The 26417-nt window shown below is 33.7% G+C and overlaps 2 protein-coding genes across 2 annotated transcripts in view; both read right to left on the bottom strand.

The window, feature by feature from the left end:
• Positions 1–258: 258 nt before the first annotated feature.
• LOC123691057 (protein scarlet) lies at positions 259–15308 on the bottom strand. Its single transcript, XM_045635261.1, has 14 exons — positions 15082–15308; positions 10879–11074; positions 9496–9544; positions 9058–9107; positions 8594–8730; positions 7490–7660; positions 6286–6524; positions 5133–5328; positions 4414–4548; positions 3250–3477; positions 2239–2374; positions 1992–2097; positions 1696–1796; positions 259–603 (listed from the first exon to the last, which is right to left on the bottom strand). Exons 1-14 carry the CDS (start codon positions 15157–15159, stop codon positions 428–430), a joined length of 1998 nt encoding a protein of 665 aa, XP_045491217.1. The 5' UTR covers positions 15160–15308; the 3' UTR covers positions 259–427.
• Positions 15309–22350: 7042 nt separating this feature from the next.
• The window catches only part of LOC123691056 (protein white), a 30061-nt gene continuing 25994 nt past the window's right edge, over positions 22351–26417 (bottom strand). Inside the window, exons 11-13 of the mRNA XM_045635260.1 lie at positions 24835–24940; positions 23614–23785; positions 22351–23158 (exon numbers count right to left, since the gene is read on the bottom strand). Coding sequence (XP_045491216.1) covers positions 23057–23158; positions 23614–23785; positions 24835–24940 — 380 coding nt within the window. The 3' untranslated portion in view covers positions 22351–23056. The remainder of the gene's footprint in view (positions 23159–23613; positions 23786–24834; positions 24941–26417) is intronic.

The following is a 26417-nucleotide window of genomic DNA, read 5'->3' as shown; positions in this document are numbered from 1 at the left end:
ATAATTTGAATGATACAATTTGTTTATGCAATTAAATATGTATTAAGGAAACACGTGTAGAATTTATCAATTCACTATTCAGTAACCTAACGAATCCCTATAGGTAAAGTTAATTATACAAAATTATAATATCAGGACGTAAAACATTGCATTGAACACAAAAATTACATACCTACATATGTTTGTAATTTAAAAATTCTAGATGTACATACAGACCATGAACAGAATTATTTAATGAAAAAAAAATCATAATACTTAATTTACAATCATCTCAAAACTATCAATAAACTAAACAAAAAATAATACATTTTAAATTCGAGTTGCATGCATAATCAGTTTCTATTTAATCAGATTTGAATGTAATCAAATGAGTATAGAAACCATTCGCTATTAATTTCAATGAATATTATTATCTAGAGTGTGGTATTTATTTTCTCCTAGTGCGGTATCTTAGAGCTACAAGGGCTAGTAGGTGAAAGGCTACGTATAATATAACAAGGGCGACAATGTCTGGCCAAAATTCGTTGCTAGTAAAGTCGTACATGCTCAGAACTTCGTCGCCTGTGCTCAAACATGGAGCCCCGTTGTCTTCTGGCGCGCAAGCTAGAAAAAGATAAAAATTTAGTTATTAAAAAGCTTAGATTATAACCTACTAGCTTACCGCCCGCGGCTACGCCCGCTTTGTCTAAAACCTAATAAATTATTATATACTAAAAACTTTCCTCTTGAATCACTCTATCTATTAAAAAACCGCATCAAAATCCATTGCGTACTTTTAAAGATTTAAGTATACAAGAGGACAAAGGGACAGAGAAAGCGACTTTGTTTTATACTATGTAGTGATTACTAAGTATGTAGCACAAATATTTTTTGAAGTGAAACTTTAACTTCTTTGACAGTAAAATTTCAAGGTCGCTTCATGATCGTCATCAACCTTCACGTCATGGAGTAAGGCGACGAATTTCGTATATTTGAATCTTGCCAAAGAAGTTTCACTTCTGATACGTACGTGCTCGGCACACGCGCTCTTTTTTATTCTACTGCACATTGTTGTACTTACCTAAATAATGTGTTATAATATTCACGTTATTGTTATCTATTAACAATACCGAGTAATAATAGTAATAAAATTCAAAAGCCGAAACTGTTTGCTTCCCTTCATGAATACCAAGTAAAAATATCCAAACCCGTTGCCTAATTTACACCTGTTATTTTCTACCTGACTGTTTTTATTGGGGTTTCCCTTGGCGCTTGTTTTTTTAACCTTCCTAGAATCTCGTATGTCCCTTTTTAAACCAGTCACAAAGTTCTATGCCAATGAATTATTGTCGTGATAACAAAAAGCTTTTTAATAATGAATGGCGCCATTCCATTTGATGAGATAACAATCACTCATTATTACTTTATTGCTGATTGAAGATAAAAGTGTGTATAATATGTATGTAAATGAAATACTTAATTGTTTGTTTAGGCTCCTCATTGTAATATATCCGTTTTCGATGTAAAAACTCATATTTAAAGATTCGGCTTTATAATTTAGACAAGAATTTGATAAATCCAGATAGTTTTAATTTTTCTACTTAACACTCAGAGTTTTGACTTTTGGTTCACTTGAACGTGCCATTTTTTTTGTTCAAATTAAAAATAAAGTATTTTAAAGCAAAAATAACAATTACTAAGTAATAAGAAACTCACTTATATTCTGAACTCCGTCCCACTGGAGGATGGTCATAGCTTCATTGGAATACATCAACCAGGAGAGGTGGCGAATCCACGATATGTACTTTGGTATTGAGCTGAAAATATATTAATTATTACAAACTTCTGTATAACTAGAAATTGTAAAATTTCGTTTTAGGGAATTGCATTATATGCACTGATTTTAATTTCAAATATTAAAAGAATTAACAATCTATAAATAAAACATTAAAATAAGAAAATAGGTGAAATTATACACAGACCGTATTCTGCACAAATGATTTAAAATTTACCTTAATTTGATGAAGAGTCCCGACGTCATCATTAGAGAGTAGTCAAAAGGCACAAGGTATGCGATCGCGACGGGCATCGAACCGAATGCACATGAGAATAAGGAACCTGGAACATACAAATTGTAACGTCGAAATAACTAAAGAATAGATGCAAAGAAGTAAATATGAATTCGACACTGCAGCTTCTATAAATCAACACAATATTACACACTTCACTTAAATAATAATAAATAGGTAATTAACTTACCACAAGCAATAGCGACATTGAGAACCAAGATGGACAGGAACACGGTGAAGCCGAACGCGTAGAAGGTGCTGCGGAGACCAGCGATCCAGTACACCACGAGCGTGAACAGAGTTGGTTCTACTACTAAGCCTGGGAACTGAAAAGAAAAGAAAATAATATTATAACATGTAGGTAATAAAAGGGAACAATTAATATCATTTACCTACTGTTTGATTGCAAAAAAATCTGTATCATAATCGTGATTTGAGCCTTTGGGGCTAGAAAACAATGACGTCGGATTTTGCCACTAACTGAAGATTGAAAATTTTGCATAAAAAAATAATGGCTAGAATTACTAATTTTAATGGTTAATTAAATAAAATAGGTACTACATTTAACTGCATATAAATAAAGTGTTATAAACTATTATTATCGTTCTATTGTGACGTAATGTAAATCAACATATTTTTAAGTAAGTTCCTTATAAGCCATTAAGCTCTTTAACAAACATAAGGTTATGGACCTTACAGCGCGTATAAGAGACACAAAATTGTAACCCAATTTGCATAACCAGTTTCAATTAAACGTGCACTATTTTTTTATTTTTTTTTATAAAAACCGACGTAACTTTACATCATCATTTATTCGCAAAGGAGTCTTTTTAACCGATGTTCTAAATGTTGCAAGTACTCAATTCGAAGTTTGAGGTTTCTCAACGGATTTTTATTCGGGTTTAGAATTTTTATCGTCTCATTTAGATAACGCCTTCGCTCTCAAGGTATATTGCCTAACCACTTAAATGTTTCTTGTTCTAACCAATATACATATGTACGTATTTGAAACAACGCTTTTTCTTACACAATTATAACTGGCTTTCTTACCACTAAGAAAAAAAATTCAATGAAAAGTAGTAAATCTTGTTTGATCGATACAGAGCAATTATTATATAATTATTGTACTACATAATTATACTGTTATTATACTACGTCTATAATTCATATATTGACCATAAACAAGTATAAAACAACCTACCAACGCAATCATCCTTGCTACATAATACACGGGTGTATTATACAGTCCCGCTCGCAACTCCCTATACAACAAAGGGAATTCCTCTGGGAATATATGCAGCATGGAGTACATGGGGCTGAAGGTGTTCTCTGCTATGATGATGAAAAGAGCTCCCTGCACGTCCTGAATGCCGGCCTGCGTGAGGCGTGCGGTGCCGATGAAACACAGGCCCGCTGTTAGAGCTATAGCCTGGAGACAAAATATTGAAGTATATGGTAATGAAAAGCATGTTTCAGAGGCTCTATAACGTACTTTGTGGTAAGTACCTAATTTAATGTACCTAAAGTTATATTTTGTAAATTATAAGACCGCGACAAAGAGCCATCCTTTTCAAAAATGTTGTGTAATGTTCGTTTAAATAAATATTAAATTTTAATAAATATTTAAATCGGTATAAATAAATTAGAAAATACTCTAGACTAGACTTCAAAATATAGAATCAGATAGTCAGTTTTTCAGTGTAAGAATTTCGGCGCCGCGACTGACTTGTCTACTGACCCTATGTAAATCAGCACTAGATAATTTGTTTCACTAGTAGAAATTTCGTTACCATTCAAGATAATGTTTTTCCGCAGCAACATTTTAGTAGTTCATCTTTATGCAAATACGTATTTTAGAACGGAATGTAACACATATTTACCTAGTTCTAGTGGCATGAAGCTTAACTAATCAGTATTTATTTATTCTATGATAAAATTGTTTTTTATAACCGGTATAAAATAGTTAAATAGAAAAAAGGGCTCTTGAATCTTGATGTGAAAACCAGTTTGGAATAGGACTTGACACATTTTTGTGAGTTTGCTCCGAAATGTCTGAATGATTCCGAAATGTTAATTACTTAAGTAATTTTGGGTACCTAATACCTATCTATGTGTTTAATATATTTTGTTGTACATACCTATATAAAAAAACTATACGTATTTTATTTAAACACGGGTTCAATCACAACTTCTCTAATCCAATTAATAAGGTGAATACTGTAGGGCGTAGGCGATTAGAATACTCTTATCTGAATTCAAAATAATTCTAGGTTTTAATGAACACTTTTATAGAAGAAGTGAAAGGGTCAAGTAGCCAGATACAAATTCTAGGCGATTCTATATACTGTATGTACACGATACTCACCAATTTCTGCACTATTCGTAACAACTGCACATTCGGATCCCTCAAAACCATCAACAAATATCGATAAACCAGCCATACAATCTTTGTGTGGAAAAACGGTGCTTTAAAACTGCTCACTTTGGTCCGCTTTGATTCCTGGAATTAAAAATATCGCTAATTGATCACGAATACCTTTTCCAGAACAACAATATTGTCATTGCATATAAAGACAAGTTCAAGGATTTGTTGTTTATCTAAATAAGGTTTACTGAACTCGATTAGGGATCTGGAAGTAACCAATTTATACAGGAAAGTTTTGTAATACTTATAAATGTAAGGACGAAGATTTTTTGCTTGTTAACCGATCGCAGTACCGACTTAATAGCGTCATATATCTTCTTGGGAATTTTAACAACTTCATTTCAGATAACAATGTGATTTATTTATAATAATCCAAAATTTTGCACATCGAGTTTGAAATGCAATTACTGTTAAGTGATATAATCATATAATGTTTAATTTCACAAAAATATTATTTAATCTAAAGACTAAAGTCAAAAAGTAAATTTAAATTCTCGTGTATCGTGTAGGTATGGTTCACATTACAAATTCAATGTATCCGTGAAAGTAACATTTTTCAAAAACATAATGATAACATTGATAACGTAAAATAGACACATTAGAAAGAGGTCTACTTCCAAGTACATAACAAGTCTCTAGGTACGTATTAAAGCAATTACCTGATCCTGATTATCAATCAGATGGAATTCCAGATGAATCTCCATATCCAATTCCTTAGCAGCGTCGCTGACAGCGAATCTATCGCAGACGCTCTTGATAGCATGTCGTGACGCTCCCTCCGACCCGGGGGTGAGAGCCAGCACTTTGATGAAGTAGTCCGTGGGATTGTATGTGATGGGGCACTGGTAGCCGAGGCTAGAAAATGAAAATAGATTATAGTAGGCATCGTCAAATAGCACAAACGATAGTAGAATACAAGCTTCAATGTATGGGATTTAACATAGGTTTTATGTCACTAATATATATGCAAAATGAAAGGAATTTGAAGTAACGTATATAATTAGCGATATTTTTCGTAGAGGTAGTATTCAAAATTCGAAGTGCTTTTAAAATTTTATAGGACTTTCTGAAGATGCCGATAATCTGAATTATGTGATTACCACATCTTAGAAAATTCTGTCAGTAAATTGCATAAACATAAGCATTCATTAAACTGTCTGTAACTTCACAAGCCGTACAGAGCCCTTGAAAGAAACTATTGGTCTATTCAGGTCGGAAAGACTTATTAGGGTCAATGGTTAGCCTAGATCGTTAGGACGAATTACTTAGACCTATTGAACTAAAACCACAATGATGGTGGAATAAATACGTGATTTAATTATAAAATGCTAAAGTGGAGAAAAACGCAATTTTGTTCGATATTTTATTGTCATTTTAGGTACTTAATAAACATTTGGTGTCAATTTTAAATGGTATAACAAAATTTTATGAATACATAAATTAAAAATACCTACGTTTACAGCCATGTTTCTGTGTAGGAATTAAACCAAATTAATACTGAGACGGGCTTCGACCTGAAGCCTTACATCGCGTTTTATTTTACATAGTGGCCTGTTGTGGAAATACTCTAAGCTGTGTCGTGGTTGGTAGATTTCTTTCTGTATTTCTTATTATTCAACTTCACTTGTTATATTTTAATAATAAGAATTACGATTAGTTTTATAGAGAATTAATGATTTCTAGCCAAATATTTTTGGTACAGCACCCTTTGTTTTTTTTGAAACACGTTTTTATACTAAAAAGCAATGTTTTTTTTTATATTTTTTGTTAAATAAAACAATTCATTCAAACCTCTAAAGAGTATTCACTCACCTTTCAAAAAACCCTAACGCGCCGGACGCATTGCCAGCGTATGCCACCCTTCCTTCAGCCAATAACACCAATTTATCGAACAGAGCCATTAACTCAGAAGACGGCTGGTGTATCGTGCATATAACCGTCTTGCCTTGCATTGCACTCGCACGCAATAAGGTCATTAACTTCTGGGCTGATGAAGAATCCAGGCCAGTCGTCGGCTCGTCGCAGAAAAGAAGTCCAGGATCGGTTAGAAGCTGTTAAAAAGTATAAAAATTAATGTTCAAGGAGTTGTAACATCCATCATATTATTGTAGCTCATATGGTTAACTAAATACCAGCTAAATTATCATTTCGTAATGTCTCCGGTTCTAAAAGGTTTAAATAAAAATGTTTTAAGAGCTCATTAAATCAGATACTCATAATCAGATGCGTCCGATATTGTCACAATTTTATATAAGGCTGTGGAAGCCTTATCATGAATTGAACTACAAATCGTAAAACTGGTTACTGATTTCTAAAAATACATCCCAAATGAATATTACTCAAGTCATTTAAGCTTAAAAATTTTCATGACTTATAATATTATAAAAACTTATAAAATTAGATAAGCGATCGTGATGGTGTTTTATCATATTTAGTGTTTCAAATATCAGATTCAAGGGCTCATATATTTGCATAAAGATATGAAGTGTCTTGATTTTTGAATTGAATTCTGAAGTAAATGTATTTTAACGTAGATAAATAACAAGATAAATTTAATTTGGGCATCAAAAGATTATTATCAGCATATTTGCCTCAGAATGTTTCGTGTTAGCCCGTGCAAAAGACATTAAATATAGATAACGAATCTATCGGCAATCATTTATATTCATAAGGAGTATTTTATGAATGAAACATGATTAAAAAGATAAAAATAGTATTTAAGTAATTACAGCAAAGAAAATATCGCAATATTACCCAAAAGATTGACGACCTCGAAATTCGAATTAGTAATTGACAATTCTTAATTTTCTAAAAATTAATATCAAAAATATATCCTGGTTCTGGTTGGTCAGAACAAGCAAAGGTAAACAGATGCTTTATTGCTCTGCTGTTTTAAGGAGAAATAGAAACAGGGAAATCTTATCCACACGATAGTGTGAAATTCTGCTGTGCCTTTTTCGAACAAGGCTTTTATGTATTAACTATACAATATATGTTTCTGAAACTCAAATCTCACCTCTGTAGCAAAAGCGAGTCTCTTTCTCTCACCACCAGAGAGGGTTTTTCTCCCATCCAGCCCTCCTATACGAGTATGTCGTGTTCCATACAGTGAGAGCTGGCGAAGCAATTGATTCACTCTTCTCTTCCTGGCCAATGATGATGTTCGCCTATCCATGCGTAAGCGCGCCTGTTGAGGATACGTGAAATCGATAATGAGGTGGGTTTCATGGATATGAGAACCATCTCATTATACTTATTTTTATAAAAATAATAATTATGCGTTATATGAGAAAAGATAAAAGTTAAAAAACGATGGGTTTCTTAGCAGTCAGATATTATGCTATTTCTTATATATACCAATTTATTGGAAAACTATGTAGGCATCTAAACTGCCAATTGCCAATGTGCAGACAATACAACGAATGAACATAGCTGTGTGAGATAAATTGCACCTGCAGTACCTAGGTGTAGAAGGTGTAGAAATTAAGTATAGTAAAGTACATACTACTACCTACCTACTTATACTTAATTCCTAAAACAAACACGGTGATCCATTTTCTTGAATGAAACGTTATCTAACAATATATTATTTGGTAATTATTTGTCTCTATGCGAACATTATCACATACCTATACGTCACCTGGATTTAGTTTCCTAATAAGGTAACAAGCTTATCGGCGATTAGGCACAACGCCCACTTTAATTTGGGTCATTGACTGTTTTTGCCAAATTATTTCTAATTAATTTACATGTAACATTTGATGGTTGACCGAATTCCCCCAAATGGTTATTAAATTTTCTCTTCCTGTCTTATCTCAGATTTACAACTGATCCATTTTTTATTAAGTTTTACTATAGTACTATAGTATAAGACTTGATGTTTAAACTAGTTTGTTAACGTTGTATGAACAATCAAATTAAATTCATTCGACAATCACTGTTGCTGCTGTTTTATGCACAATGCTGTTTTATTTTAGTTGAGATAGTCATCACTGACTCTCTCAACTAAAATAAAACAGCATTCACTGTCCAGTTATTTATCTATTAAACAATAAGGCCTTTATTTCTGTAAACTTTATCTAATATGACATTTTAATCATAAATCTGAAAGATATCTTACCATAATAGTAAGATGTTCCATAACAGTAAGGTTCTCAACGAAGAGCTCATCTTGGTGCATGTAACCGCTTTCCTGATGCATAAAGTCTCCTACCGGCCGACCGTTCATTGCTATGGCTCCATCCACCACCGTGCCAACTTAATGACAAAGTACAATAAGTAACTAGGAAGGTTTAAAAATCTTTTTTGATGTCATTGTTTATCAAAATTTGCTTTAAATAATTGCAATGATGATGACATAATTATTTTCAAATAAGATTACACATAAGTATTTTTGAGTATGTATAAAGGAATGAAACTCATTGAAGAAATGTAATTGCAAACTGTATCATGAAGCTTATTATTTAACTAAATTTCCGTTTGTCTAGTAATAAGTAACGATCATTGCTTTGGAATAGAGATAATTGTTTGCATTTCCATTTATTATTTATGTTTTTCGATAACATTAACAAAAAAGTAACTTACTTGGACTCCTATGTGCTAAGGCTGTCATTAATGTAGTTTTACCGGCGCCACTGTAAAAACACTTATTTTATTATTACGTATCTCCAGTAGTTATTTCGACAATCTGTACCAAATTCTTAGCATTATTTTTCAAAAACAAACTGTAGAGAATTTTGAGGTATAACTTTAGTAGAATTTCTGGACACGATTTAATGAATACAATAAAAATCTAAAGTATATTATCATATCAATGGTGCTAAATAATATCATATTTATTATAGCTCATAATAAAATGTTTGATATTTTTGTTCCATAAATTAACAAAGATTTGATTTCAATCTCATTACTGAAACCTACCAAAAATTTGAATGCTAAATATTATATTCAGATTTTTCTAATATCACATTTCCAGCATTAGGAATGGATTCGTGTTCAAAAATAAATATTTTTTAAGCTTACCTTGGTCCCATTAGTGCCACCAATGATCCAGGTTTTGCAATTCCATTTACTATTAACAAAAAAAATATCATTTATTATTTCAAATGTATAAAGCTGCATTGTTCCTGACATAGGATAAGCCCTACTTAATGCTATAATTTGAACGTTTATAAATTCTTTGTTGATGCGATTAAAGTAAATAAAAAAACGAGATATTTAATACAAATTATGATTATTTAGTATATTTACTGTTGATTTTGTATCAACATACGCTTAGCATTTATGAATAACAAAATTAGCATATTATGAAAAGAATAAATTATTTATCACGCTTCGGTTATTTACAATAATATATAATTAATCAAAAGTGCTTTTCCAAGTCTTGACATAATGTATAGGATGTGTGTATTTTTATAGTAGGTATACCTATAAGATTTTGATTAATTCTTGTTAAGTTATGTATGCTCTACATAATTCAGATATTTGCTATATTTTCATAGTCGGAAAACTAGTTTAAGATAAATCGATCGAAATATTAGGGTGTTCCAGTGTATAAAATCAATATGTTCGATAACAGATGACACAGATTCTATTTCACAGAAATATTGAGTCGTATCGTATTTCCGTACATTTACCTATAATATTATAAACAATACAATTTTTTAATTTTAAATATCGTGATATGGTATCTCTAGTTGTCGTAGTGCAGAAAACACAGCTACTGTACACGTAACGAATTAGGTATGATTTATTTTATTTCTGTACGTAGCTGTAATTGCACTAAATTTAATATTGTAATTTATTGAATATCACTTCATATTTAACCTTGTAATATATTATCTATATATTGTAAACTATGGGTATTTAATTTAAATAATAAATATAAGGTGAATCTTTGCAATGATGTTAATAATTAATGCATAAATTTGCATACCTTTGCAATAATACATACAAACATATAAACAATAAATATAATGTATGCAGATACTACTTAAATTAATTATGAGTGGCAGTAAAAACAAACACGTTTAAATTAACTGCCATTAATTTTCTATATTAAACATTATTTAGCACTACAGGTATATGTATCTAATTTTCTTTTCTTCTAATGAAAATTACTTTTACAAACTAACTGACAATCATTTTAAGTTAGTCAAGGTTTTTGTTAAAAACTTCTCTACATATTATTACGTAGTAGATCATGTACATAGGTACATTACATTAATAATATATAAAGACCAACTTCAACATAGCTATAATAAAATTAAAAATTATATACATAAAATTTACAATTATTGTAATGATACAATAAAATTATTTTGAACATATAATGTGGGGTGAACACTTTCATAAAATTCTATAAGAAAAATGTATAGTAATAATGCTAAATATAACACAACATACCACTATTGACTAATCTCTTCAGTTTTCCCTCTTTTAATTTGATATGTACAGTTAGATCCCTCCAGACCAGCGTGCAAGGCCTCGGCGCGGGAGATGTCCCCAAGAGTTCCTCAACCTCCGCGAATTCTAAAGGTTCATTATACTTTGGCTGCATGATTCCACTATCTACGTATATTATATCGGCGGGTTGCATTTCCTGTTAAAGGAAAATGCACTTTATAATCAATAAGGTTTTAAAGATAAATTCAAAAACGTCTTTTTATCCGCTTTGATCGAATTGTTTGTCGTTTTGATCTGACGTTTTCTGATTTACTTCTTAATTAATGTTATTTTTTTTAAGATGTTTGTGGAAGAATCATTTAACAGACTGTTAAATTTTACTGTGTTTGTTGTTATCCCAGATATATTTTATAATCTTATAAGACTATTGAAAATTATTATCTAATATAAAAAGTCTTCCAGCCATGCATATAATATAAACATTAATTTAAAGAGCCCTCCGCTCTCCCTGATATATTAAGGCAGTTACCAATAACATAATAGCCGGTTCATTGACACTTTTTAAAATCGATAATGAAATGCAAGTCTCAAAGTAAAAGATCCAGTTAAAACTACTTTGATTGCATTCTTCGCCGCATTCATTTTCATAATAATTTGCATCATGCTGCGATTATTACTTTTACCTAAATTACCTTTATGACACTAACTTCCGAAGATCATTATTTAAGTCGCAAACAATTTTAGGGACACAATAAATATTTCATATTATGTTTTTAATAACCCAGCATCCTGAATTCATAAACACATTCCATATAAGTATGAAATATGATTACTTATGAAAATACCACGCAAAATGCTGAATTCATAAATGTATCCCATGTAAATATACCTATGTCATATTACCATGGAAATACATATGTTTAAATGTTTTTGCTTCTTTATTAAATGGGAATAAATTATTCTGTACAAAAAATGTGCAGCAATGCAGTTCGATTTATAATATGTTTGATGTGAAGATTTATATAGAATATAGATTTATATTATGTTCTTGGATAAAATACTTCAAACTAAAAAATATTATTTAAATCAGTAAATTAGTGAATGTGGAATGCATCTACAATATCACTCTTCAATTCGTAGGTATGCAATTTCTGAAAATGTTTTTTAACTGCATTTGAGGTAGAAAAAAGTTCAAGAGAAGGGAATGAAGCCGACGGTTTTAATTGACAACAAAGTGATAGCTAATTTATTCATAAAAGTTTAACTTAAAAATGCGTAAAATTTTGGCAAGTAACCGTGAACGTGCCTAGTTTTGACACGACAGTGCCTAGTTTTAGACCGCAGCCTTACGTTACCCAGGCATATAGATAGCTTGCGACAATACTCAATGTCTGCGGTCAGTAACCCGATACTGTAACATGAATAAGTAGCATAAGGATCCTTGAGGCTCACTTCGTAAATATTTCATTAGTTCTAGTTTTAAGAAATTCATCGTTTTCTCAATAATGGTGAATCAATTCACGATTATTGAGGAAGCGAAGACTCTACAAACAGGTTAAACTATTCTGTGCAACTAAACTGTCCTACTAATTTCGTATTTGCATTTATTCGAGGAAAATAAGCTGAAAATGAAGTGTTGTTCACATGAAACTTCTATCATCCGTAGATTCATATTTTTTTTAGTTATAAAGTTAAATTATTCCCGAGTAGTCAAGAGGCTTTGATTTTCTTTATTTTCTTTCTCCTCATACGCAACGTCAATTTGGACGGAGACGGGGTGAGTGTAATAATACATTATGTATTTCGCAGGCAAATTGTATAATCTCGCCGTTTACAAAAGCTCGGAATTTTGTAAAATGATGGATGTGATTTTTCCAAAATTCTACAAAAAGACGATTGCGAGCCGTCGGAGCCCCACTTCGCGGGGCTCCTAAAAACACGAACCTAACCTAACCCACCCCCTTATCCAAACGAAAAATTACTGATTACGAATTCTCGACATATTACAATATCGCTTGCATCATCATTAACAATATCGCTTGTACTTAGTATCGAATGCTATTATTATTTATTAATTAAGATAAAAGTTCATAATAGCATGTAAAATTAGTACAATACTGTTTTATAAAGACACAAAACGATTGAAGATAATAATTATAAGATACCTTATGTGTTTGAACGAGGTATTGTTGTAATTTCATACTTCTTGAGACAAAAAAGCATTCTTATTTTTTTATCTTACATGTCAGGAACGATGAATTATGAGGTAAATTACTAATCTACATGCATTTTCGTTTTTCCCTCCATCGAGTAATAAAAAGTCATATTTGTAAATTCACACTTTATTTAATTTATACGCATTTGCAGCCCTTGGTTTATTTTATCCCTAGTGGCCGAATTGTTGTTTGAAAAATGAATTTATCTATTTTCAGACTACTTTCCTATTGCTTGCATGCGCCACTTTTATTATTATGTTATACTTCACATGGAATAAAGCAAACTATACGATACTTTGTTAGCATGCAATTAGCAGGTAATTTATTTAATGATATCAAAATTATATTGGAATTCTGTAAAATGTGAAGCCAACCAGAAATAATAACCGAGCGTGACTGCACGTCGCGTCGGATAATTATTTTTTTAACACTTGATTGAATTGCTGTTTTTTTTTTTCATTAGGTATAGCATGATACTGGCAACTCCTTGGTACAGTGGTTAACTCGTGAGAGTAAAACCGAGGATTCCTGGGATCGATTCCCGGTGGAGACGAAGAAAAAATCAACGTCTCGATCTGGCACAAAAGTTGTCATCTACTTGTCCCAATAGAAAACCGATCAATGAAATATGAATGCATAATGCATCTTACTCATCACGCGTCGGGGTAGACGCGTGATGAGTAACTTGGGGACACGGGACTTCACTTTTATGACAATACATATTATTTTCTATTTACATACCTGTTAGGTATATCTATTTTTATAACGCTATTTTCGACACAATACCTGTATTTCTTCATTCCGGAAGGCGTGCCAAAATATTATAATGAATTTAAAACTATATTAGTTAGTGACCATTTCCAATATGTACCTCTATAATGTTTTAATTAGCTCAAATTCCGATATGTTCCGAACGTCTTGACTGTTAAAAATATTGCAGCAATGTAATTATTTGTGTAATTTATTGAATGACATCTCACTTTAAAATTGTATAAATGAAATTATTTTAAGCATTTTAATGATTTCCATATTCAAATACACAATTTTATTGACACTGGCTTATAAGAGTTTCTTAATGATACTAGATAATAATACCTATATTGTTTTATTTATAGATTCATTTATTGAGCCATGTTTAATTGAATATAAACGAGTATTTTTTTGTTTGTTTGTAGTACCTATATAGTTAAGTTATTAGTACAACGTGAAATCTATAAGTTGTAAAATATTAATTTATTTTATGTTTACATGTTTAGGTACCAGTTACCTATGTTTAACACGATTTTATATTTGAAGTATTCTTATCTGTATTTCTTGATTAATCTAATTAACATTTTTTACTAAGCTAGTCGTTGATAAATTATATTCTACGAATACGATTTGTTGAGTGACAATATAATTAACTAACACCCAGTGCCGCAATTATGTCGTAGAATGATTTTTTAATGACTGAATAAATAAAAATTATAAAGAAAAAGTTCTTCTGGCATGTGCGTTGCGTGTTTATTTCAAATAGGTATTGCAATAAACATTCAAATGCAAAAAAATATGATCTTTCTAGGTGTAAAATATGATCTATGTAACTAGCATTAGCAAAGTAGGTACAGAATGAAACTACTTACCTATAAAATGATTTAATATGCGTACATAACTATTTTTTGTTACAATACATTATCGGCATCGTTAGGTTAATTGATAACTAAAACATAAAAACCGGCTTTTAGAGTGCTACAGTTAAAAGAATTTCTATGAGATATTAATTATTAATTATTAATTACCCTACACATTTTTTACTGCGACATTTTTTTAAGTAATAAAAAATAAAATAAAAAATTGCGCAACATTAAGAAATCTATCGGTAACCACCACCGTAACAATCGAAGCCTACACGCGACTCGCGTGCATAAATTAGTTTGAATTATTAATGAAATACCCATCTCGTAAGATGTGAAATCTCTGTAAATCGTCTCTTATACATAGAACTCACGTGGCTATCCCCGGGGTCGGCGTTGGAGTTATCCGAAAATCCCGAAGAGTGTACCGAATGTTCATCGCTCATACTCATGTTGGACACACAGAACTAATTCATGCACACTTTAACTAATCGGCACATTTTCCGGCGTCAAGTGACGAGGCTCGCTGGACCGTCGGCGGTTTAAACTTTAATGACTATAGGATACGCGTGGTGCCGTGCGTGCGTAGCGGCAGACAAGGACAGGCACTGTAGACAAAGACGGAGGAGCGATAACATCGAGATCACAATGCTGAGGTGGACGGTGGATGCCGTGGATGCTGCTAGGAGAACCAATTTCTTGGGTGCGTGGGCTTTGCGCGCTTTCAAGATAGCGAGCTTTTGGCGCCGTAATTCGTGCCGAAATATCTCTACTTAGTTACTTCTGTTTACACTAAAAATATTGGAAAAAAATATTTTTGAATTGATTCTATTTATATTAGGGCTGGTTTAAATATAGTATATATCTAACTAATTAAGTAATAAATATTGTAGCTTGCTACACATCTCTTCACAAATTAAATAAATATTCAATATTATTAGGTAAGTAGTCCGTTATACTTTTCTAATACTTAGTCACAATCTTTGAATGGTCCCCGAATCTAAATTACGAATGAACAATAACATGGGCGTAGCCACGGTGGGGCAGGGTGGGGCGCTTGCCCCACCTAGGCTTTGACCTGGAAGGTACCTAACCAAATCTAAAAATTGAATTATCCAGGTACTAACTACTAAGCTTAATATCCGTAAGAAATTTCACACTCGATTCTCGAAAGTCGACAGTCGACACAGAAAATGAGACCAAAACATTAGTATTATTTACCTCTACAATGACTGATTAACAAATAATTGTCATACGCCCAGCGACCAAACGGCTGAAGATAGGGACACATTTTGGATCTATTTCGTGATGTGGTAGGTGAACAATAAGGTGTTTTGAATAAGAATTACACACGAAAAAAGAAAATAGCTGAGGCTTCTATGTTACATAAACTGTAAGAAAAATGAGTGTAGTACAGTTAGTTACAAAACTCAAAAAAATATGGGCCTTAGAAAAAAAAACTTTCAGAAAATATTACACAGAATAAAGTGAGTGTTATAAAAAAGTTTTCAAGGTAAAGAAGATGCCATCGCAAATGCCATCGCAAATGCGTTCGCAAGCGCGTTCGCAAGCGCGTTCGCAGGCGCGTTCGCAGGCGCGTTCGCAGGCGCGTTCGCAGGCGCGTTCGTAGGCGCGTTAGCAGGCGCGTTCGCAGGCGCGTTCGCAAGCGCGTTCGCAGGCGCGTCCGTCCGCAGGCGCGTTCGCAGGCGCGTTCGCAGGCGCGTTCGCAGGCGCGTTCGCAGGCGCGTTCGCAGACGCGTTCGCAGGCGCGTTCGCAGGCGCGTTCGCAGGCGCGTTAGCAGGCGCGTTCGCAAGCGCGTTCGCAGGCGCGTTCGCAGGGGCGTTCGCAAGCGCGTTCGCAAGCGCGTTCGCAAGCGCGTTCGCAGGCGCGTTCGCAGGCGCGTTCGCAGGCGCGTTCGCAGGCGCGTTCGCAGGCGCGTTCGCAGGCGCGTTCGCAGGCGCGTTAGCAGGCGCGTTCACAGGCGCGTTCGCAGGCGCGTTCGCAGGCGCGTTCGCAGGCGCGTTCGCAGGCGCGTTCGCAGGCGCGTTCGCAGGCGCGTTCGCACGCGCGTTCGCACGCGCGTTCGCACGCGCGTTCGCACGCGCGTTCGCAAGCGCGTTCGCAAGCGCGTTCGCAGGCGCGTTCGCAGGGGCGTTCGCAAGCGCGTTCGCAAGCGCGTTCGCAAGCGCGTTCGCAGGCGCGTTAGCAGGCGCGTTCGCAGGCGCGTTCGCAGGCGCGTTCGCAGGCGCGTTCGCAGGCGCGTTCGCAGGCGCGTTCGCAGGCGCGTTCGCAGGCGCGTTCGCAGGCGCGTTCGCAGGCGCGTTCACAGGCGCGTTAGCAGGCGCGTTCGCAGGCGCGTTCGCAGGCGCGTTCGCAGGCGCGTTCGCAGGCGCGTTCGCAGGCGCGTTCGCAGGCGCGTTCGCAGGCGCGTTAGCAGGCGCGTTCGCAGGCGCGTTCGCAGGCGCGTTCGCAAGCGCGTTCGCAAGCGCGTTCGCAGGCGCGTTCGCAGGGGCGTTCGCAAGCGCGTTCGCAAGCGCGTTCGCAAGCGCGTTCGCAGGCGCGTTCGCAGGCGCGTTCGCAGGCGCGTTCGCAGGCGCGTTCGCAGGCGCGTTCACAGGCGCGTTCGCAGGCGCGTTCGCAGGCGCGTTAGCAGGCGCGTTCGCAGGCGCGTTCGCAGGCGCGTTCGCAGGCGCGTTCGCAGGCGCGTTCGCAGGCGCGTTCGCAAGCGCGTTCGCAAGCGCGTTCGCAAGCGCGTTCGCAAGCGCGTTCGCAAGCGCGTATGCAAGCGCGTTCGCAAATGCCATCGCAAATGCCATCGCAAATGCCTTCGCAAATGCCTTCGCAAATGTCCTCGCAAATGCCCTCGCAAATGCCCTCGCAAATGCCTTCGCAAATGCCTTCGCAAATGCCTTCGCAAATGCCATCGCAAATGCCATCGCAAATGCCTTCGCAAATGCCTTCGCAAATGCCTTCGCAAATGTCCTCGCAAATGCCCTCGCAAATGCCCTCGCAAATGCCTTCGCAAATGCCTTCGCAAATGCCTTCGCAAATGCCTTCGCAAATGCCTTCGCAAATGCCTATCTGCATACATAGATTGTAAAAAAGGTTTAAATTCCCTTAAAAAAACATCAAGCTACGATAATATTACGAATAGGTACCTAATACCTATACATTATAATATTTTAATTTTAACAAATTCAATATGAAATAAATTTTAATAAAAAACTCAGATAAGAAATAATTTAAATTTACAATAAGAACCTGAAATTGTATTAATGCCTTATCTATAGCGATATAATATTCAATCATGTTTTAAAATAAAATAATATATAATTATTTTATTTGGATTATATTTCTTGTATTCAAATGGACATAAGAGGAAAAATTTTATGTCACTGAACCCAACGTAATATGCCTACCGTGTATACCAAAATTTCCTTTGTAAACAATAAAAATGTTAAATTCATGAGACTAGGTACAACAATTACTAATTTATTAATTAAATACTTTATTGCCCAAAAATAAGAAATACAGACAGAACATAAGAAAAAGAACACGTACAAATGGCGGTATTATCTTATAAAAAGCGATCTCTTCCAGACTACCATAAATTAACGAATTTAAAACCGCATAAATTCATTTTGAACCATACATATTAGGAAAGATAAATATATAGAGAGTGACTTGAATGAAATACGTAATATTCCTCATCAACGATATTACTATAAGGTATAATATGTATTACATTATCACAAATTTACGCATAGATAATAATCTAAATTTCTACAGTTCTAAATCTCTATACTTATTCTTCTTTTTGTATCCTAACATACCCCTTAGCAACTAGCTGGCATTGTTAACAATTTGTTCGGAATAAAGCCAAGTGACAATAGCTATATTGGGCTTCATGCATTCAATATATCATTTTATCATCTACACTTCTAATTTATATCTTATTTCGTATAATATAGAGTTCATATGTGCTTATATCAAATGGATCGACGAGTTATTTGATACGTTTCTATAGTGGGTCAGCGGCTTCTAAGCTATGATAACGATTAGTTACAAGTCCCCCAAAATAAGGGACACCGCAATTGGCTGGTTCTGAACATGATATTGGTAAAGACAGACCCTTCCTCGTTCGATGAAGCTTTGGAATGATTTAGCATCTGCGGTGTTCCCAAATATAACATTGTGGTCCTCAAGAAAATAACCTATGTGTCCAGAAATGGCCAGTGATACTTGTATTCACGGTTGGTTATCTCTTAACATTAAGCTCTTAACATCACCTTTTCCACTGCAGCTGCGTGTCAAGTCAAAAAAATATAATGTACAAAATTTCTAACAGTTATTCTAAGGATTATTATCCGGCATGTGAATAGGGTCAGTTGTCTCTTGTATCATTCTGCGACCACAACTTTAATTTTAAACTGTTTTAAACTAGATTTCTAAATGCAAAGGTTTTTGATACGCAATCTTACTCAACAGCATTAGGTAGGTAAATATTAAAAATTAACAAAAGGCTTTTTTAATATCATGTTATATAGATTGTATTTTGTAATATTATGTACAATATTAATCCTATAAATGTGAAACATTCCTTCTAATTTCCATATTTTTATCTTCCAAGGGAGCATAAAATAATAAAACAACATAATAAGATACCATATCATATTTATTTGCAGCTATATTGTATGAAAAAAAATAATCAAATAGCAAATATTGTGTAGTAAAATGTGTCGTAAACTAGAACCCACGTCACGCATGATTCTAGTAAGATTATAATCTAATCACAGTTCACATATTGCCTAGTAACTAGTTCATTAAGGAAATAATGCTTCTGTCACATAGATTTACATATTGAGATAAAAAGCAGATGCAGACATTCATTACTAAACTACTAAGTTCTGGGAAACTAAAAATGGTCGTAATTTTTAAATCATTTCATCATCATCCGCCCATTTAATTCACAATGTACGCACAAAAACATCGATTGGGAGTTTATACATTTAAGATAAAATAGTTTTAAAATCGTAATCATGGACATGGTCATAATCTACTGAGACTGGCTTGCTACGCCGCGCCGTTCTATTGCTGGCTTGTAAATTTCAGAGGTAAACATGATTCTTGAACTTCAGTTTCCTCACGATGGTTTCTTTCACCTATACTTAACGGCAGTGATTGATTGTTACTTTTAATTACGTATTTTCATTGAAAACCTGCTGCTCTATTGAAAAATCTAAGAACTATACATGTAAACTAAGGGGGTGGTTTGATCACATGATGATAACATCACTGATAGCGTATTGACACTTTCTATTGATTATTTTCTACTAGCTGCGCTTCGCGGTTTCACTCGCATGGCTTCGCTCCTGTTGGTATCTTAGCGTAATGATATTTAGCCTTCCTCGATAAATGGGCTATCCAATACCGAAGAAGATTTTGCAAATCGGACCAGTAGTTCCGGAGATTAGCGCGTTCAAACAAAAAACAAACAAACAAACTCTTCAGCTTTATAATATAAGTACCTATAGATAGATTGATGGTGGACAGCGACGATTTCTCATAATATCCCATGTCCTGTATTATTTTGTCTCTGCGTGTTACTACTGCAAAATTCCTTGCTGCGTCTGATTAGTCACGCATCGTCATTTCACGTGACAGCACTTATTGTAAACTGAATTACGCTTACAGACTACAGTATCGAGTGAAAGTAATGATTGTTCTAGATTGCTCCTGCGTGCGGCGTCTTCTTGATTTGAAACAATTATTAGAAAAATTGTGTTTCTGTTACTTCTGAAATTTAGGGCAACTAAAGATATATGTTTTCGTACCTACCAGTTAATCACGAAAGCAATTTTACTATATAATACCAACCTTGAATTATCTAATAAATTCCAATTAAAGTCTGTTCTAGCATCTGAAGTTTCAGCAAAATTCAATCATGTAGTTATGTGTAAAGTAAAAAACTTTCCTACTAAGAATTCCTAATTCTTAATAATTTAGGTATTACATGCAGATGAAGTGGTTCTAAAGTAGTAATGTCTCTCTGTACTAATAAATATTGTCAATGATCGAATGCGGAAAGTGGTTTTAGTTTAACCCTTGTCCTAGTTACACAAATACCAAGCAATTGTAGGTTAGTCTACTTACAAGAACTAGATAACTATTAATCTATGAAATGAAGATGAAAATTATTGTGCTATTTAATATAAGTTGAAATTAAGTTTTTTTATTTTAATTATTAGCAAGAAAATTACATTTTCTTGTAACTTATTTAAGTATTTGACGTAAAAATTGGTTCCATTTTTTGTTTTGACTTAAATAGTTCGTGAATTTTATTTATTAAATCTATACTAATATTATAAAGCTGAAGAGTTTGTTTGTTTGTTTGTTTATTTGAACGCGCTAATATCGGGAACGACTGGTCCGATTTGAAAAATTCTTTCGGTGTTAGATAGCCTATTTATCGAGGAAGGTTATAGGCTATATATTATCACGCTACGACCAACAGGGGTGGAGCCACGGGGGTGAAACCGCGCGGAGCAGCTAGTATGTTATATTCGGATGCCTTTACTAAGTACCTATAATGTTCCTTTCTTTTAAGTGTTGTGAGTAGGTATGAAATATACTTATGATAGATAGGTAGATGTTTAATCAACCCTTCAGAATTTTTACCATTTATGAAATAAAATTTATCTACCTTCATAAATATGTAATATATACTTATGTACACATATTATATATTATGTATATCGTACTCTAACTTTAATTGGTGAAAATAATACACGCTGCATTCGAGTTTGATGGTTCGGAACGGCTATGACAGGTAATTTCAGTTGATTTACATTGCGTGTGAATAGGCCTACTCCAGGCATGTTTCTAGACAATTTCGATAGACATTTCCTAAAGCGCGTCACACACGGTGAAGATACTATAATATTTTATGTTAAGATACTCTAATATAAAACGTTATAGTATCTTAAGGTATCCGGTATCAGCGTTCTGAACATCATTTTTCTTTTTGTCATTGCGTACTAAGACCCCTGTAGAACCGCCATCCTGTTACAAATGACCCGAAATTTTGGGCGCTTTAAGGTCATTTAAGGTGGTGTAAATCTATACTTAATATAATAATCTATACTTATATTATAAAGCTGACGAGTTTGTTTGTTTGAACGCAGTACCTACCTAATCTCAGGAACTACTGATCCGATTTGAAAAATTATTTCGGTGTTAGATAGCCCATTCATCGAGGAAGGTTGCTATGTCAAAAATTAATTGTATTTAATCTGACTTTAGCCTTAAATGACAAATTATATTTTTGAACTAATGTCGTCAGCTGCTCCGCGCGGTTTCACCCCCGTGGCTCCACTCCTGTTGGTTGTAGCGTGATGGTCTATAGCCTATAGCTTTCCTTGATAAACGAGCTATCTAACACCGAAAGAACTTTTCAAATTCAACCAGTAGTTTCCGAGATTATCACGTTCAAACAAACAGCTTCAGCTTTATAATATAAGTATAGATTAGATTAAAACCTTTTTTTTTTAGAATATCAAGTATATTAATAATGATCAATATACCACACATAATGTTTTAATCCTACGAGTGCCTAGTTATTACTTTAACAATAAAACGCAAATCATATTAAAATATTTTATTAAAATAATAACAAACTAAAACAGTATAAAATGGCATTGCAGGAATGTATTTTATTTATAGTAAGGAATAAACAGTAATTATTTAAAGACGCTCGAATTACTCATTCGTTGCAAGCAATATACACTTACCTATCTATAAAAACTTAATAAACACTAGGTTTATACAGAAATCAATATTAGGTGTTTGTACAGAGAATAGAAAACATTAATTATAACAAAAATACAGTACAAAAAGTAATGCGCTTGAAACATTGATTCACAAATCAATTTAAAATTTCGTGTTAATAATTTATTATTAATTCTTATTTTCAGAATTAAACCAATTATTTTAATAATAATTGTTATTATAGAAATCGTTCCTTATAAAAATTCAAAACATTATTAAGATTATTATAAAAATTCATTCGAGTGCATGCAAAGAAACATATTTTTACAAATTTTTCTTTCACAAAAAAATATTGAAAGAAACATGTCATCATACACACAGACGTACGATACAGAACTTATCATTACATTGGTCCACATTCTGTATAAAAAAAATAAATTCGTAATTTCCAGAAGGAATTGACATTTATTTTTTTCGACTTATTCAATTTAACTATTAATCCGATATTAATTTAAAAATTCGCAATCATGATTTATAAATTTAATTCAGATAAATCGGATCAAATTGATAATCGTTTGAAATTATTTCCCTCTGCGCGTGCGCCACAAAAGTGCGAGGTACGCGAGGAATCTGAATCCTATGAACAGCAGCACCATGTTTATCACGTCCATGTTGAAATCATCCTGAGGAACAAACAAATATTATGAAGATAACTTTTTAAGATTAAAAAAAATGTAACGAGCGAAGGACAAAACACAAAATTATCTTTATTTTTTTTTGTAACGTTGGAGATGATAAAATTATGTAAATTTTTACCCAGTTTGATGGAAAATTATTGAAATGCCGTCCGGTTAAAAAGGAAATTTTAATTAAATGTGTATATGTTTTTGTTGGTCTCAATGATATTTGGAATTTCATTAAAGATTTTTTAAAGAAACAAATGTTTGTTTAATTCTCACCAACTCCCCATTTACATCACCTTGGTTTAATTCTCGGCACGTAATATTACACATCACAATACTTTTTATTTTTTCATAAGCTAACCTTATAAGCTCGTTCGAAAGCTTACGAAAAATTTCCTGTGAAAAGTGAAATTAGAAGAATGAAACATGTCACCATAACATAAACAACAATTTACCTCCGAGAAGCTCAGTGTGTCCAGAACCACCTTCCCTGAAGCAGGGCAGGTGAAGTTTTCCCTTGTGCAGGCGATGCTCTCGATACCGGTCCATTGGTTCACCAGCAAGGCTTCATTGCCGTAGCGGAACCAGGAAAGGTACGATATCCAGCCTAGGTATGGAGGCACCGAACTGTGGACAAAATGTTTGGTTATTAAAAACTTTACTAATAATAAGGTTACGATAGCTACTAGTTAAATTTTAAATACAAATGTAGTTAGGTAGGAAAAGGAATCTTTAAAAATGCTTGCGATATAAAAAAAAATCTCTCATAAGACTGAATTTTTGTCATAAAAAGAGTTACAAAAAAATTTAGTGGTAACCCTATTTTCCTCAACAACGTTAGTGTTAATTCCTAGTTAATATCAGGAATGCAACTCCTTCTACTAGACGGTAAACAGCCAAAAAATAACCTTTTTAAAAATATTTCAAAGACTACATAATATTTTAACCATCACGAACTAATTAACAGTAAATAAAAAATGCCTCATTATCTTAATCCTTAAAAATCATCACAGGAGACGGGATCCTAAAGAATTTAATTCATTTCAAAGCTGTTAAAGTTCCAAGAATGCCGAAGTACAGATAAATGAGCTTGTCATGGATAAACCTGAAACCGGTCGCGAATTTACAGGTAACGGCATATATATCCTTACGCAATAATCGATAAGGCCATTGTACGGGATGGTTAAAAATAACCTTCTAAATATAGCATTGTTAATATTTACGGTGCAACGAACTTGCATCTGCAAATGATGTTATCTTATCTAAACGACTAAATCATGAGGGTCGTCAGGTATTAACGGTGGCTGGAGCTTACAGATATTATATCAATTTAGGTCAGGATCATTTACAGTTTATTGTTTATGTCTAACGGTGTTCATTCTGTGGGTTAGAGGGTCACAATTGTGCATGAAAACATTTCATGGACTTTTATGTGTATTATATGATGAATCCGGAAGCCTATATAGATATAGATAGTTTCTACACGTTTGTGCATAATATGGTATCTTAAGAGTTGTGCCTAATATTTAACGGTTTATTTATTATTTATTGAACATCTAAGACAAGATCGCAAATACAGTTAAAATATTTTAAGGATAATTATTGTCTAAAATATTATAGGTAAAGCTAATTGGACCATAATATTATCTATGGCCAAGTGTTTATCAAGCACTTACCCAGAATTTAGGAAGAAACCACCGAACAACATGAAGGGGATGATGATGGGCGGGCCGACGGACGCCGCCATGCTCACACTGCTGCTGGCACACGATATTAGGTAACCTGTTCAAATAAATATGAATTAAAATAAAGTGTAAAATAGTTATTGTTTTCAACTTAATAATCTATACTGAGACTGACATGTTTTGGATACAAAAAATAATTATCCGCTGCTGAAAATTCTCAGTGATTTTAAGTAGTTCGTTTCAAAAATTATAGACATTTTTGTTTACATCTGTCAAGCCAAAATAAAGCAAAAGAACAAAAATATATTATAATGATGTCAAAAAATAGTCAAAGAGAAGTGTAGGTTACTGGTTGGGGGTAGTGTAGGTAGTTGCAAAATCCGACCAGCATGCCCAATCCTAACTAGATGTAAAAGAGTATAGCTATGCGTACAATGCGTACTGGATCATACTAAGACGGTACCGAATTTAAATTATTTAAATTTTACTATATTCAATAATTACAGTACCTATAACATTTTATGAATGCTCAACACAAAGAAAACCTATGTTTTATTTAATTTTGTATTGCATTCCAGAATCGCATGTAATAACTTCCTATAACGTAAGCATTCATTTATTTCACAATTTACAGTAATTAATAATAAATATTATAATTGATCAATCCATCACTCCACAAATTGAATTTTAAGTGATTCTGACTAAATATTTAATATGATAATTAATAAACTATTATCGAAATGGCATTCTTTACATTTTTATCATTGAAATTATATTTAAGCGAAAACCAATAAAAAGCTGAGAATACTAATCCATATAGTTAATCTAAACTAATTTTCTCTTCTACATAATATTACAAAGTCATAAATATTCATTATCAGACTAATTACATAGGTAATTGAGTGATTAAGTTTTTCATCACAATTACTACTGGAACAACTTTTTACAACATAAAATCGTAAACTAGCAATGATTGCTCAACATGGTGTTAATTGAATTATTGCATCAGTTTATCTCAATAAAGTTTATTTCCCTGGCATCACGACTGTTTCTTTCGCAAGAAATAGCCCTTTACTAGAAAACCGGATTCCATGTTATAATGTACATAATAGCCTCTACATAATGTCTAGGACATGGTCGGAATAAATTTAAAGGTTGATTTTTCATACATATCTACATTTATAGTTATGTCTGTGATAACTATGAACAATTTATTGTGGTATTTGAGATGACTAATGTCTACGAAGAGGGTAAGGAAGGAATGAAGAAATCTACAATATTTATTTTGTATAAATATTCTCGGTTTTAAGCATTTAAAGACTACAGTAATTACCAGAAAAAGAACAAGTTTCTAAACGAAATAGATAGATGATCAGCGCAGATAATTGAGACTCGATAAATATCCTCTTTAATGCTAAATAATACGAGTGCAGTGTGAAATAATGTCCCAATTTTAAGCACAGTCGGTACGTAGTAGTAACGTAATAGCAACACTATTGATTACTTAGTGCCATCAAGCCAAACAAGATTCAGGACTGTATAGCTGTAATTACCACAAAGAAGCAACATTTGTT

This window comes from Colias croceus, chromosome 4 (assembly GCF_905220415.1).
Source record: "Colias croceus chromosome 4, ilColCroc2.1".
NCBI classification, from domain to species: domain Eukaryota; kingdom Metazoa; phylum Arthropoda; class Insecta; order Lepidoptera; family Pieridae; genus Colias; species Colias croceus.
Note: the sequence above shows the minus strand (reverse complement) of the source record. Positions and strands in the feature narration are given on the sequence as shown.